We start from the raw sequence: 14,965 nt of genomic DNA on the forward strand, positions 1-14,965 counted from the left end.
GAGTTCAGCCTTCCTTCTTCCTCTTAAGGCTCCATGGTCACCACTTCTTCAGATCTCAGCTGGAGACTGGCATAAGGCTTGTCTCTCTCCCCAGCACTAGTTTCTTTCTGGGCTCAGCTGCTCTGGTCTCTACAGCTGATCTGACTATCAGGCTTATCTCTCTTCCCAGGGCCTCTGCCATGTCTAATGAGCTGCCTCTATTCCTCCGTGTTCTTCTTCTCTGGGGGACTCGGCCCACCAAGGGGGTGGGGACTCAAAGCCCTACTGACGTGGCCAAATCAAAGCCCTAATCTTAATTTAATCAAGTAAACATAGCTTTGAATTTAATCCACTCAACAAGTATCACACCCAGAGGAACTAACCAATTTACAATCAATATCTCTTTTTAGAATTCATAAATAATATCAAACTGCCACAGTGTCAGAAATAATAATGGCTCTAGGGCTCTTAGCAACAACAGTATAAATAACAGAAAGCATTGTCTTTAAATTTTTGAAGAAAAATTCTTTTCCAGCCTTGAGTTACAGTCCCTGCCAAACTATTAACTGAGTACAAGGGTTGAATAAAGATCTTTTCAGATATGGAAAGTCCCCAAAGTTTTCTTCCTATGTACCACAAAGCTAATGGAGGCTGTACTTGATCAAAACAGTACAAAGAACAAATCAGAAAGGAGGAAGACATGAAGGTGTCCAAGTCATTTTTCTATTAAAGACTAGCAAAGAAGTCTGATGGAAATACTGTTCTATTTTATTACCATTTTTTCTAAATTCTGTAGTATAATGCATCATTTCCAAAAGCAATTTGTATTCTCTATCAGCATTTTTCTTAGAAAATGGTTTGATACTGTGTTCATCATGATGATCATACTGAGCTTGCCAGGAAGTGAAAGCTTCATCTGGATTCACAATCCAGGGCTGCAGCTTGCAGTAAACAATATAGTCATTTTGAACAAAAAAATCACCAGGTGTTGTATCTGACTACAGAGTCTTGCACTCTTTACTAAGACATGTTACTGCCTCTCCAACACTGGAGCAGGTTATTCAGGGGCAATCCTCTGTATTTCACTCCAGTCACTCACTATCGAACCTGCTCAGTAGACCAGTCGTCTTCTCAATGGTTCCCCTGCTGATATCCTAAAAACAGACCTACCCATCTTTAATCAAAACTAGTCTCATGAAGAGCAGATGTAGCTCAAGTGGTTGAGTGCCTGCTTCCCATGTATGGGGTCCCAGGTTCAATCCCCGGTACCTCCTAAAAACAAACAAAAAACCCAACTCTCATTGCGGAGAAGATGTAGCTCAGCAGTTGAGCACCAACTTACCATGTATGAGGTCCTGGGTTCAAACCCTGGTACCTTCTTAAAAAAAAAAAAACCCCACAACTAGTCCTGCCAAATTTCTTGCATACTTGCTCCATCTGCTTTCATCCTTTATCTGCAGTTGAGCCTTCAGCCCATGAAGTCCCCTGGAGGCACCAGTCCCTCCTATGATCTCTTCTTATCTCACCAAGAATCTATGTTCCATCATTTCACATGTATTCTCTAGCAAACGGTTTACCCTCCTCGCCTTTGCTCTCTTCTCCTTCCACTGTTGGTTAATTCCCAACCCTGACTATACCTCTACCTGCACTCAAAAAGCAGAGAAATTTTAGGAAAAGTTCACAGAAATCATAGACTCCATAATAAATTCATGGTTATCAAATAACAACGCTCATAAACTCAACAATCCTCCTTTCTATCTTTCCCTAGGCAGGTCATTTCTCCATTTTCCATAGCAACTTCAAACCTTTGTCTCTCTCTTCAAACATTCCACTAGCCCATCTACAAATTCAGTGAGAAAAACCAAAGTCAATGAATATCTCCCTCCATTATATCACTAGTTTAATAGAAAAACATCCTTCTATCAATAGGCTAGCTTCTCCATCTTGAATATGGATTCATCCCACGACACCTCAAGATACTTGCACTTTCTCTCAAGCATCTTCAAATCTTCCTACCCACTGGGTCCTTACCATCACCATTCAAACATGTTTAATGCTCTTGTGTTATAACAACCTCAATACTCTCAGTTCTGCTTCATTCTAGAGCTATCATCTTCTCTCATCTCAACCAAACGACTTTAAAAAATTCTTTTTAAATAAAAAAATAAACAAAAAACATCTCCACGTATTCTACTTCCCAGGCCTTCCTCTCTACAATGCATTCATGCTTCTGTTCCCAGAATTTTTACAAATTACTCTAAGGCCAAAAGTGATTTCTCTTCTCACTAACTCATTTATCATTCCATGTAGTCTGGCTTCTCAGCAGAATGTTGTGTTTCAGTACATATTCTCATTCTCAGAAACAGTCTTCCCAGACACAGCACACACCTGGTTTATATCCTACCTCACAGACTCTCTGGTGCTGTCTCCTTTGCAAGCTCATCAGCTCTACCAACCTCATAAACTGTTAGTTGGTATTTGTCTAAGCTCTTACCTCAGCTTTGTCATTAATATGCACTCTTCCTGAGGAATCTCATCAACCCCAGGCAAATACAGTATCCACGTTGTGGTCGGAGTTTTTAAGTCCACGATCTGTAACATGTTCAGAAAGTCTGCACTGCCCACCATTCTCTTCCCTTCCTTCCATGTTTAGGGTTCACTGAACTGCTTTTCATTCTTCAAATAGGCCATGCTCTCTTAAAAATCTGGGTCCTCAAAATCCAGTTCTCTAATAATTATTTGGACAATCACAAGTCATCCTTAAGATCTTGGCTTCAACACCCTTTGAGGAAGTTTTCTCTGAAAATGAAACTATTTAAATTTCCCTGTGTTAAATGTACACCAACTACCTGCCCAACGTGAGAATGAGCTCACCACAGATCAATCGGGGAGTAATAGGTCTTAGAGGCTCAGACCCTGCCACACCTGTTACTCCCTATTACCTGGGCAGACCAGCATGAGACCCTCTGGAGGAAGCAGTTAAGTAAGGTGAATGGCGCCGAGACCCTGGCCCTGGACAGCCCCCATCCCTCTGCTCCTGGAGGTTCCATCTTCCTCTGAGTTCACCCCCGTGGGTGCGGTTACCCCCTGATAATTAGATAATGTGTTTCCTTGAGCTCCTCCAACAGGCACTCCCCACAGAGGAATTAATACAGCCCACATCATCTTACTCAGGGAATAGCAGGGACTAGAGAAATCCTTGAAAGATACCACTGAAGAAAATCTGCGTGTAATTATGAGGACGATTCTCCCTCACCACCCTTCAGGGTAACAAGTCTCCTGGACCCCTGATCACTGACTGAAAGAGAACAAGTAACCCTCAGGCCTGAGTAAATCTGATGAAAAATAAAAGAAAGGGCTGTTCTTGGAAATCCTTGAAAGTAGGGGAAAGGGCTTGGAGAGGAGCCAGGATCCCGGCTGTGACAGAAAGAATAAACTATGCCAGACAAAGATGTTTGGTATCCTTTTCACTCAACTCCTGTTTGCATCCTTCCAGTTCTTTGCGCTTAGAAACCTGATAAAAGACTCAAATACGTTGCCTCCTGCTAAACTGTACTCATCATCTTTGGGGGAGGAAGTGTGTGATGGGCTTAATTCCTTATTGTGGATGAAACACAGGAGCACCTTATCAGGGTCCTAATACGCCTTCACTTGACTCCTGCCCATATTACTATTAAACCTATGTTGTGTTTTTTTTGTATTAAATGAAATAGAATAAGTACCAAAAAAGCAAAGCAGTCCTAGTTCTGGAGGGAAAGTCTGAGATATAAATTCCTAAGCAAAGGAATTTCAGGACTTAGGCAAAAAAAGGGATTTGCAGTTGGAAAACAAAAAAGGAAAAAGGCAGCTCCAACTTACCTGAGACTGGGCAGTTAGTGCCTCGGCCTCCATGCCCTCCTCTTTCTTAATGACACTTTCTTGAGTAATGGGAAAATCTAGAGAATGCAAACCTAGAGAAAAGAAAGAAACATGAGGAAAGCTTGCTCTGACTGGGGTTCCCTAAATGGCAGGACCTAGAATCTCTCAAAAAGCATCTGGGTGTAACTCAATCACCCTCTACACACACATCAGATATAGTCCATAAACACATCTTTAATTCTGGAAATTCCCCAAGATCAGGAAGAAAAAGGCTACATAAATTGCTTTTTTAATCCTCCTTTATTATCTGGATTCCATGCTAAATTTCATTTGGAAATAAATGGTTTTACCACTAAAAATCCTTTTTATTGGGGGGGGGGGGGGGGGAGATAAACCCTGATCTTATCTAACATCCTCATTTCATAGATAAATGTTCAATGTGATGAGGCTATCCCTAAATCATACCTGCTTTATCCATAAAACTGGAATAGGATTAGAGACCTAGCTCAGCCAAGACTATACTAAGCCTTGGATGAAGAGATGCTATAAGAAAAGCCAATTGAGTCATCCCAAAAACATACATGAATCACCTTTATACGAGGATCCACAGGGGAATATCCCTCAGGGATTGGGATCGAGAAAACCGATGCTTCCTGGAAACAGGCTAGTTTTTAATCTTGTGGCCCTAACAGATCTTAGAACTGGGCACGTTGCCCTCTTTGCTTTGTCCGCAGAAAAATTCAGGATCGGATATATAGCTACAGCAAATGTATAGAAATAGTAAACGGTACCTGTTTCTGTGGTCTCTATGGGCCTTGTTCAAAATATTTTTTAATGGCTTATTTTTGCCCACAGGGGAAAAAACTGTGCAAAGTCATTAGCCTGGATTCATATCCTAAAAATACAGCACTACCTTTTCCCATCTCACATCCTACTAACAACACTCTCGTTGACAAGTATTGCTAACTCTCATCTGCCTCTTCAAATATTGGAGGAAATCCTCCACCAGAGTTATCATATACCTACCTTCTCTGAATACCAAAAACCTCCCCTCAAAACCTGATCATTTCGAGAATGATGGTCAGGAGCTCAGTGCATAAGAACTTTTAGGACCTACTCCTATACTAATGGCAGAGATTCCAGATTCAATCAGGGTTTTGCAACATATGGCCCCTTCCAAGTTATAAGAATTACCTAAATATCTCACAAAAGGCCTCAGAGAGTTTTCCCTTTAAGTGGCTTATGGTTCCTAGGGAGATCAGCTGTAAGAATTATTTTCCATTACGCAAACTAGAAATTTGGAGGGTTCAAGAAACAGGCCACTTCACAATTCAACAGTGTGTTTCTTCAGGTATAATATTCTCTGAAAAATTAGATTATTTCTCCTCCCCACTCCACCCCCCCGCCCAGGTTTTCAATACATTTGGGGGCTTAAGACATTTATGTTCTTTTTTGATAATAAGTAGAAAAAGAGAATAGACAGTCAAGAAGAGAGATCATTAAAAGCAAAAGAAAATGCTTTTGTAATGCTATAGAGGCTGGAAGAACTGTAAGGGTTCAAATGTTAGAACTGTAGAGAAAGTCTGTATCACCTTAGAGAATACATAATTTGCCATGAACAGAATGTTGGTAGAAATATGAACATTAAAGGTACTTCTAGTGAGGACTTTGAAGGAAATGACTGTGTCCTTGGAAATTGGAAGAAAGGTGATTCTTGTTATACTGTGGTGGAGAACTTAGCAAAATTGAGTTCTGATGCTGGATGGAAGGTAGACCTTCCACGCGATGACCGTGGCTATTTAGCTGAGGAGACCACTAAGCTAAGCGTGAAAGGTGCAGCCTGGTTTCTCCTTGCAGCTGATAGTGACATGAGAAGGGAAGAAAATAAGCTGAGAAATGAACTCTTTAGCACAAGGAAGCCAGAAACCGATGGTTTGGAAAATTCTGAGCCTATCCAGATAAAGATACTCTGAGACTAGAGCCAGAAGCACCTCTATCGGGGATGTCCCTGAGCTTGTGAAAAGTGAGTCCCCAGAGAACAAGGCTCCAAGTGAGGGTTTCATTGAACATGGATCCATGAGCCATGTCAGTGACAGTCAGGATGGGACATGCAATTATATGGGGAGGATCTATGGAAAGTACTATTGTCTGATGGTTTAGACTTGAGAACTACATGCAAAGTTGACCAATTTCTTTTTGTGAAATTTGTATGAGTGAAACTACTGCCACCCTGGACTGAAAGGAATAGAGACGAGATAAACCGAAGGAAAAATGACTTCAAGGACAGAACCATGGAAAGTGAGGAAGGGACTGAAGAGATCTCCCTGGGCCAAGAGAGTAGGCCCCTGAGAAGGGCAGATCTGCCCCTGTGCTTGAAGGGAGCAGGACATCTGCCCCAGCACTTGGAGGGGTTGGGCGTTGTGTCCCATTGTTCAGGGACAGTGCTGCCACCCCAATGCTCAGAGATGGAGCCTGTGCCCCAGCAGTCATACAGAGACTGGCCATCATCCCAATGCTTAGAGAGGGTGGGGCCTATGTCCTGCATTCATGGAGAGACTGATTACCATCCTGATGCTTGGGGAGGGTGAAGCCTTCACCCCAGTGTTCAGAGAGAACACGATCACTGCACAAGTACTTGGTAGGGGTGTGGCTTCTGCTCCATCAAGCCCAGAAGACAAAACATTCATCCACAGATGATCCTGAGACCTTGAAATCTAATTTCTTGCTGGATTTTGGAATTGTTTGGGACCCATGACCCCTATTTTCCCTCTATTTCTCCCTTCTGGAATGGGAATGCTTATCCTATGCCTGTCCCTCCATTGTATATTGGAGGCAGATAACATGTTTCCTAGGTTTAATACGTCTACAGAGAGGAATTGTACCCTATTACAGACCATGTACCGCAATAATTTTGATGAGGCTTTGTACTTAGCAATGTCCTAGTCCTAATACTGATGGCCTTATAGGGAAGGCCACAGAGAGAAAAACCAGAATCTAAGTCGATGGAACTGAGAAGCCGGGAGCGGCTTCCACATGTGCTGCTGTGTGACAGGAAAGACGAGGGCCAAGGGTCAGAGGTAGCCAGCCCTGAAATACCCCCATCTTCTGGGAGAAACTACTGTCTTGATGACACCTTGATTTTGGACTTCTCCATGTCTCAAAACTGTGAGCCAATAAATTTCCATTGTTTAAGCAAACCTATGCATGGTATTTGCTTCAACAGCCAGAAAACTAAAGTAAATATTAATAGCAAACTCTCACAAGAGATCTCATTCCCTCCCTACTCCTGGGAGCAATTATATTGGGAGAAATTCAAAGCCAACATTTGCATCTGTTAGCATTTGAACATCGCCACTCTTCTTCAATACCAAAGAAAAAAAAATGGAACATTTTCACACAAGATCACCTGCATTTAACATCACTAATTCTAGAATCCAGACTTCTTGATTCTTATACTGGGTCTTTTCCCAGCACTTTCTGCATTGCACATTTACATTTCATTCTAGAGGAAATATGAAGGTAATTCTTCATAACAATCCATCCCTCTACAAGTTCTCCCTTTCCCAATCCCTAAGGAGGGCTCCAGTTTAGAGTTCTACTGCTCTACCTCTAAATCTGTCTACAGTATCTATTTATCTCTATCCCTACTGTTTCCACCCTGGCCCAAGCCTCCACCATCATCATTAGACTAGAATACTACTAACAGCTACTTGATGTCTCCTGCTTCCTTCTTACCAGCCCCCTCTGCCAGTCCAGTTTCCAGACTGTAGCCAGAGTTTTCTAAATACACACCAAAGTTATGATGTCCTTTACTGATTGGGAGTCTCCAGGGGTAGTGCAGTGTCCGTAAGGTACTTTGAGTTAATTTCTTGTATAAAGTGCAAAGTATACATCTTAGTTTTTTTGTTTTTGTTTTGTAGCACAATTTGCTAAAAAGGCTGTCCTTTCACCATTGTGTTGCTTTTGCACCTTGTAAAAAATCAATAAATATGTGGGTTTAGTTCTGGACTTTTAAATTTTATTCTATGATCTATTTGTCTATTTTTACAATGATAACAGGTTGTTCTGATTGCTGTAGGTTTACAATACTTCTTGAAATCAGGTAGTGTTAGTCCTCCAACTTTGTTCTTTTATTCAGTGTTTTGTTTTGTTTTTTTGGCTATTCTAGGTCTTTTGCATTTCCACATGAACTTTTTTTTTCACATGAATTTTAAAATCAGCTTGGGAGTGGATGTGACTCAAGCAGTTAAGCTCCCCTATGAGGAAGGTCCTGGGTTCAGTTTCCAGTGCCTCCTGAAAAAACAAAAAGACAACCAGCAAAACAAACCAAAAAACCAACTCAGGGCAGCCGACGGGGCTCAATGTTTGAGCACCGGCTTCCCACACATGAGGTCCCGGGTCCAATCCCCATCTCCCAGTACCTAAAAAAAAACAGAATTAACAAAACAGCTTGCTTTTGTAGTAAACTCGTAAGGATAGAGGACGGGGATGAGATGGAAAAAACCTCAAGTATGAAGGAGGCTGTGAAAGTTACCATCTGAGGTACAACCAGTTCCACAGCATGGCTCTGATCAAATCACTATAGTATACACATTTCAAGATTGACTACATTCTGGGCCCTGATGACTTTTCAACCTTAATTCCCACTGCGCTTGTCCCATATACTCTAAAACCCATTTAAACACCACCTTTTCCTTAAAGCATTCTAATTGTCCAACACAGAATCAATAGTTCCTTTGCCAGTAATCATGGAGTACATTGTCCATGCTCCTATTCTAGCACTTACACAATCTGCCTTATGTTATCAGTATTTGTCTGTCTCCTTTATTAGATAAGGAACCACATGAGAATTGGGAAAATCTCATTAAATCCCTGAAAGAGACTAACACAGTGCATTGTACTTCATATTCATTCACTATGGAATTTATGAAATATTTAACTTGCACCATCAGTGATAATTTGTCTCAAAGCCCCTGTCTTCCTAATAAAGGTCTAGTACTTGGGGGGCCAGTGCTGAGGGACAGCGAAGATTTTGTGAGGGACATCCATTCACTTGCGTGGATATAGTATATGCTTTCTTTGTTTTTGAGGTACCTAGGACCAGGGATTGAACCCAGGGCCTCATATGTGGGAAGCTAGAGCTCAAACACTGAGCCACATTGGCTCCCGAGTTGTTTTTTTCATTTTTGTTTTGTTTTGTTTTTAGGAAGTATTGGAAACTGAACGTTGAGCTCCCATGTGAGAAACAAGTGTTCAACTGCTTGAACCACATCCACTCCCAAGAGTATATGCTTCTTAATAAAAGAGAACAAGTTCTCTTCAGAATTGGAATAAGTTTACTATTATTTGGTGTTTGCAAAGGGCAAGAAATGATCAGGAAAATGGAACCAGCATTTGGAAACCTGGGACCAATAGAGATGGTAAAGAGATATATAAAGATACAAAAAACCAGCATCATGCATATGTCAAAACTCATTAAATGTTACTTATGTTTTGTGCATTTCATTTTACATGAACTTTACATCAAAAGAAAACACTGGGCGGACTTGGCCCAGTGGTTAGGGCGTCCATCTATCACATGGGAGCTCCGCGGTTCAAACCCCGGCCTCCTTGACCCGTTTGGAGCTGGCCCATGCGCAGTGCTGATGCGCACAAAGAGTGCCTTGCCATGCAGGGGTCCCCCACATAGGGGAGCCCCACACGCAACGACTGCGCCCAGTAAGGAGAGCCGCCCAGCACCAAGGAAAGTGCAGCCTGTCCAGGAATGGCGCCGCACACACGGAGAGCTGACACGACAAGATGACACAACAAAAAGAAACACAGATTCCCACGCCGCTGACAACAACAGAAGCAGACAAAGAAGAATACACAGCAAATAGACACAGAGAACAGACAACTGGGGGGGAAAGGGGAGAGAAATAAAAAAAAAAAAAAGAAAACACTAAACAAATGTCTAGTTCTAGTTAATGATATATGCACTGTGAAGTATTTAGGAGAAGCACACTGATGTCTGCAATTTGCTTTGAAATGCATTTAAAAAACAATGTGGACTGACAGATGAAGACAGGGATAGACATGTATTAAGCTTAAGATTAGGGAAGAGGATGTGGCTCAAGTGGTAGAGCTTCTGACTGCCATATGGGAGGACCTGAATTTGATCCCTGGGGCCTCCTGGTGAAAAAGAAGTAAAAGCGTGCCCGCACAGCAAGCCAGTGCCCATGCGAGTGCCTGCGAGGTGAGCCAGTGCCCATGCGAGTGCCCGCACAGCAAGTCAGCGCCCATGCGAGTGCCCGCACAGCAAGTCAGCGCCCATGCGAGTGCCCGCACAGCGAGCCAGTGCCCATGCGAGTGCCTGCGAGGTGAGCCAGTGCCCATGCGAGTGCCCGCACAGCAAGCCAGCGCCCATGCGAGTGCCCGCACAGCGAGCCAGTGCCCATGCGAGTGCCAGCACAGCGAGCCAGCGCCCATGCGAGTGCCAGCACAGCGAGCCAGCGCCCATGCGAGTGCCAGCACAGCGAGCCAGCGCCCATGCGAGTGCCAGCACAGCGAGCCAGCGCCCATGCGAGTGCCCGCACAGCGAGCCAGTGCCCATGCGAGTGCCCGCACAGCAAGTCAGCGCCCATGCGAGTGCCCGCACAGCGAGCCAGTGCCCATGCGAGTGCCTGCGAGGTGAGCCAGTGCCCATGCGAGTGCCCGCACAGCAAGCCAGCGCCCATGCGAGTGCCCGCACAGCGAGCCAGTGCCCATGCGAGTGCCAGCACAGCGAGCCAGCGCCCATGCGAGTGCCAGCACAGCGAGCCAGCGCCCATGCGAGTGCCAGCACAGCGAGCCAGCGCCCATGCGAGTGCCAGCACAGCGAGCCAGCGCCCATGCGAGTGCCAGCACAGCGAGCCAGCGCCCATGCGAGTGCCAGCACAGCGAGCCAGCGCCCATGCGAGTGCCCGCACAGCGAGCCAGTGCCCATGCGAGTGCCCGCACAGCAAGCCAGTGCCCATGCGAGTGCCTGCGAGGTGAGCCAGCGCCCATGCGAGTGCCCGCACAGCGAGCCAGTGCCCATGCGAGTGCCAGCACAGCGAGCCAGTGCCCATGCGAGTGCCCGCACAGCAAGTCAGCGCCCATGCGAGTGCCAGCACAGCGAGCCAGTGCCCATGCGAGTGCCCGCACAGCGAGCCAGTGCCCATGCGAGTGCCCGCACAGCGAGCCAGTGCCCATGCGAGTGCCCGCACAGCGAGCCAGTGCCCATGCGAGTGCCCGCACAGCGAGCCAGTGCCCATGCGAGTGCCTGCGAGGTGAGCCAGTGCCCATGCGAGTGCCCGCACAGCAAGCCAGTGCCCATGCGAGTGCCCGCACAGCGAGCCAGTGCCCATGCGAGTGCCCGCACAGCGAGCCAGTGCCCCGCACAAGTGAGTTACGCAGCAAGATGACGACGAATCAAAAGAGAGACAAGGGGAGAGTCGAAGTGAAGCACAGCAGAAACCAGGAACTGAGGGGACACAATGGACAGGGAACCTCTCTCCCCATCAGAGAAATCCAGGATCAAATCCCTGTGAATCCTAGAGGACAGAAAATGAGAAGACAGCACAGACAGCAAAAACAGCAGGGCTGGAGGAGGAGGGGAAGGGGGGTAATAAACAAACAAATCTTAAAAAAAAAAAAAAAGCTTAAGTATAGTAAAATGTTAATGGAAGAATCTGAGTGTCTGGAATACAAGTATTCAGGTAACATTATTTTAACTTAGTCACATGTTAAAATATTTTCATAATAAAATGTTGGACAGTAAAGGTAAAGATCAGGCAGCTGATAGGAGTTGTGTGAAAAGAAGCAAAAATGCTGCTCTTGGTGTTGGTCGTGGTCAAAGAGATACAGACGCAGACAGAAGCAGCCTGTGCTACATCCATCCTGACCTGCTCCACAACCAGAAGATTTGTGAACCACGGCTGACATGAGACATGCTAGAAAGATTAGTGCAGGTGAAAGAGTACTGTGAGCAAAACACACATTACAACATGAAACTTCCTTTTCCTTAAACAAAATAAAACAAGAAACATTATTTAAACTATATGCTCCGGAACCTTTGGGGCTTGAATTATTTGATGAAAACCAAGGAAGTCCATAATTTCTAAGAGTATTTCTCCTTAAACAGGAAAGTTTTCTAGTCAAACCATGAAGAAAAAGAATGAGCCATTTCTGTAACATTTTTGAGAAGCACAAAGATATAAGGGGAAGAACAAAGTGCATGAGGCTATTATTGTTAAAGATCCCATATAAGATTTTATTAACAAATGAATTCAATCTATAAACCAACTTTTCGAACTGTTCTCATTCCTATTTGTCCTTCATTTTGTATCTCCCAGTAAGGTGTTGACGTTTTCCTCATATAGATCATGCATATTTCTAGTTATACTAACATTAGTTTTTGTGGGCTTTTTATTATTATAAATAGAATTTCTTTTATAAAGGATGTGCTAATTTATGACTGAGGAAAGAAAGGCAATCTGTCAGTTTATTTCTTTTGCTTTCAGTCATTTTACTAAAAACTCATTGATGTTACTAAAATCTCTTGTAATTCCTGGGGATACATTTAATCATTACTACTAATAATAATTTTGCCATCTCTTTTCCATAAAGTACACCACATATATATTTAAATACTGTAGTGCCCTAAGCAAAACATCCAGAACAATGTTTATATAAAATATTGATAAGCAAACATAACTATGTGCTGAGGGAAGGACTGAAAGAACAAATGAGCAGTTTTCAAGAAGGGGCAGAAGTACATGGGATTAACTGTCCAGGAGGCTTTGAAAAATGGAGGGAAAACTGTAATGAAATGGAGGAAGAATAGATTAATTAGGTCATAAAGAAATGTTAGTATAGTGTTGAGGTGGTTTAAAAAGTGTAGGGGAAGAGAAAGGATGTAGCTCAAGTGGTTGAGCACCTGCTTTCCACGTACAAAGTCCCGGGTTTGATCTCCAGGACCTCCTAAAAATAAAACAAACCAACAGAAAATCCAACTCTCATTGGGGAGCAGATGTTGCTCAGTGATTGAGTGCTGCTTCCCACATGAGGTCTTGGGTTCAATCCCAGGTACCTCCTAAAAAAAAAAAGGTTGGGGTAGGAAGGGTCTAGCTCCCAGCCAGTGAACTGCAGCCAACATCTCTAACCTGACTAAAACTTGTCTGATTGGCATTCTGCCTTCCCTTTTACATTTTGTTTTTTATATCCTCCTTTTGCCCTCAAAGGGCAGCTAAAGTGGAAATCCTTCACCTTCTCCATACATTTTCGGTGGGGATCTATGTAATCTTTATTCTAATCTAGATGCAAGATGATATTGATATGAATACATACCTATCTCTTAGATTCTAGTGATATACATAATCTTGATTTATTATATATATATGAACACACTACCAATTAATCTATGTGATTTTAAGAAAACCTGGAAATGATGAAGCTAGGAGCTAGATATGCAGAACTTGCATTTTTTTTGAAGGACCACACACAAACCTGCTTGATCTTGAACACTGAAAATATTAATAAAATGGGTAATTTTGAGGGAAGCAGACCTGGCACAGTGGATAGGGCGTCCGTCTACCACATGGGAGGTCTGCAATTCAAACCCCGGGCCTCCTTGACCCATGTGGAGCTGGTCCATGTGCAGTGCTGATGCGCACAAGGAGTGCCGTGCCACCCAGGGCTGTCCCCGCGTAAGGGAGCCCCACGCACAAGGAGTGTGCCCCGTAAGAAGAGCCACCCAGTGCCAAAGAAAGTGCAGCCTGCCTAAGAACAATGCTGCCCACACAGAAAGCTGACACAAGAAGATGACACAACAAAAAGAAACACAGCTTCCTGTACCCCTGACAACAGAAGCGGACAAAGAACAACACACACGCAGCAAATAGACAGAGGGAGCAGACAACAGGAGGGGTTGGGAAGGGAAGGGAAGAGAAATAAATAAAAAATAAATCTTAAAAAAAAAAAGGGTAATTTTGAGATAAACAGTCAAAATAACCTCAATAAGTAAATAATTAAAACTTGAAAAACAAAAAAGAAAACAACAAAAAGACAACAAAGGGAATCAAGAATATCCCTCTTGGGAAGCAGATGTGGCTCAAGCGATTGAGCTCCTGCCTATCACACAGGTGGCCCCTGGTTAGGTTCCCAGTGCCTCCTAAAGAAAACAGCAAACTGGCATGACAGGCAAGTGCGACAAGGCGATGCAAGAAGAGACACGAGAAGAAAAACATAATGAGAGACACAACAAGGCAGGGAGCGGCGGTTCCTGGTGCCTCCTAAAGAGGACAAAAGCAAGATAGCAAGCTGAAGCCACAGGCAAGTGTGGCAAGCTGATTCAACAAGATGACACAAGACACAAGAAGAAAAATACAATGAGAGACACAACAAAGCAGGGAATAGAGGTGGCTCAAATAATCCCTGACCTCCCATATCAGAGATCAGGGATTCAGTTCCCGGTGCTTCCTAAAGAAACAAGGAATATGAACAGACACAGCAAGTGCAAACAACGAGGGGGTGAGGAGAAATAAAATAAATCTTAAAAAAAAAAATCCCTCAAAAGGCTAGGAGCTTAGATACTTCCTCTGGTGAATCCTTCGAAATATATTTTTTAAAAACATTTCCAGGGCCTATATAAATTTTAGACTAGACCAAGAAACAAAATCTATCCAGACAACCAAACTTGAATTAAAAGTAGATTTTATCAATGAACGTGGCATATAATTTCTACAATATCTATGAATGGAATCCAATAATAAATATATTTAAAGCCAGGATGATCATGTTAGATTTATTTCAGGAACTTAGGACCTTTACAATTAAGAAATTTCCAACTCTAATAACAAAGAGCATGCCCTTTCTTCAGCTGCCCCTGAAGCGGCTCCGTTCTTCCGAGGAAGCTAAGGCTGAGCTGGGCTGAGGCCCTCACTTTATCCCGGGCTGGGACCGCGCCCAGCACTCGCCTGCACCAGGGCCTCTGTCGCCAAGCTTTAGCTACTCGGCCCTCGTATCCCACCACGACGAAGTCGCCGCCACGGAGGATAAAGTTAATACCCTGATTAAAACAGGGTGTAAATGCTGAACCTTTCTGGCCTGGCTTGTTTGCAAAGGACCT

The 14,965-nt window shown here is 43.7% G+C and overlaps 1 protein-coding gene across 8 annotated transcripts in view; it reads right to left on the reverse strand.

Moving 5' to 3' along the window:
* ZNF10 (zinc finger protein 10) overlaps nucleotides 1-14,965 on the reverse strand; it is a 100,641-nt gene that overhangs the window by 20,116 nt on the left and 65,560 nt on the right. For all 8 annotated transcript variants that reach the window (XM_071209717.1, XM_071209719.1, XM_012522475.4 and 5 more), the window contains one exon: nucleotides 3,838-3,929. In XM_071209717.1, the coding sequence (XP_071065818.1) occupies nucleotides 3,838-3,929 (92 nt within the window). The remainder of the gene's footprint in view (nucleotides 1-3,837; nucleotides 3,930-14,965) is intronic.

This window comes from Dasypus novemcinctus, chromosome 19 (genome assembly GCF_030445035.2).
Source record: "Dasypus novemcinctus isolate mDasNov1 chromosome 19, mDasNov1.1.hap2, whole genome shotgun sequence".
Taxonomy (NCBI): domain Eukaryota; kingdom Metazoa; phylum Chordata; class Mammalia; order Cingulata; family Dasypodidae; genus Dasypus; species Dasypus novemcinctus.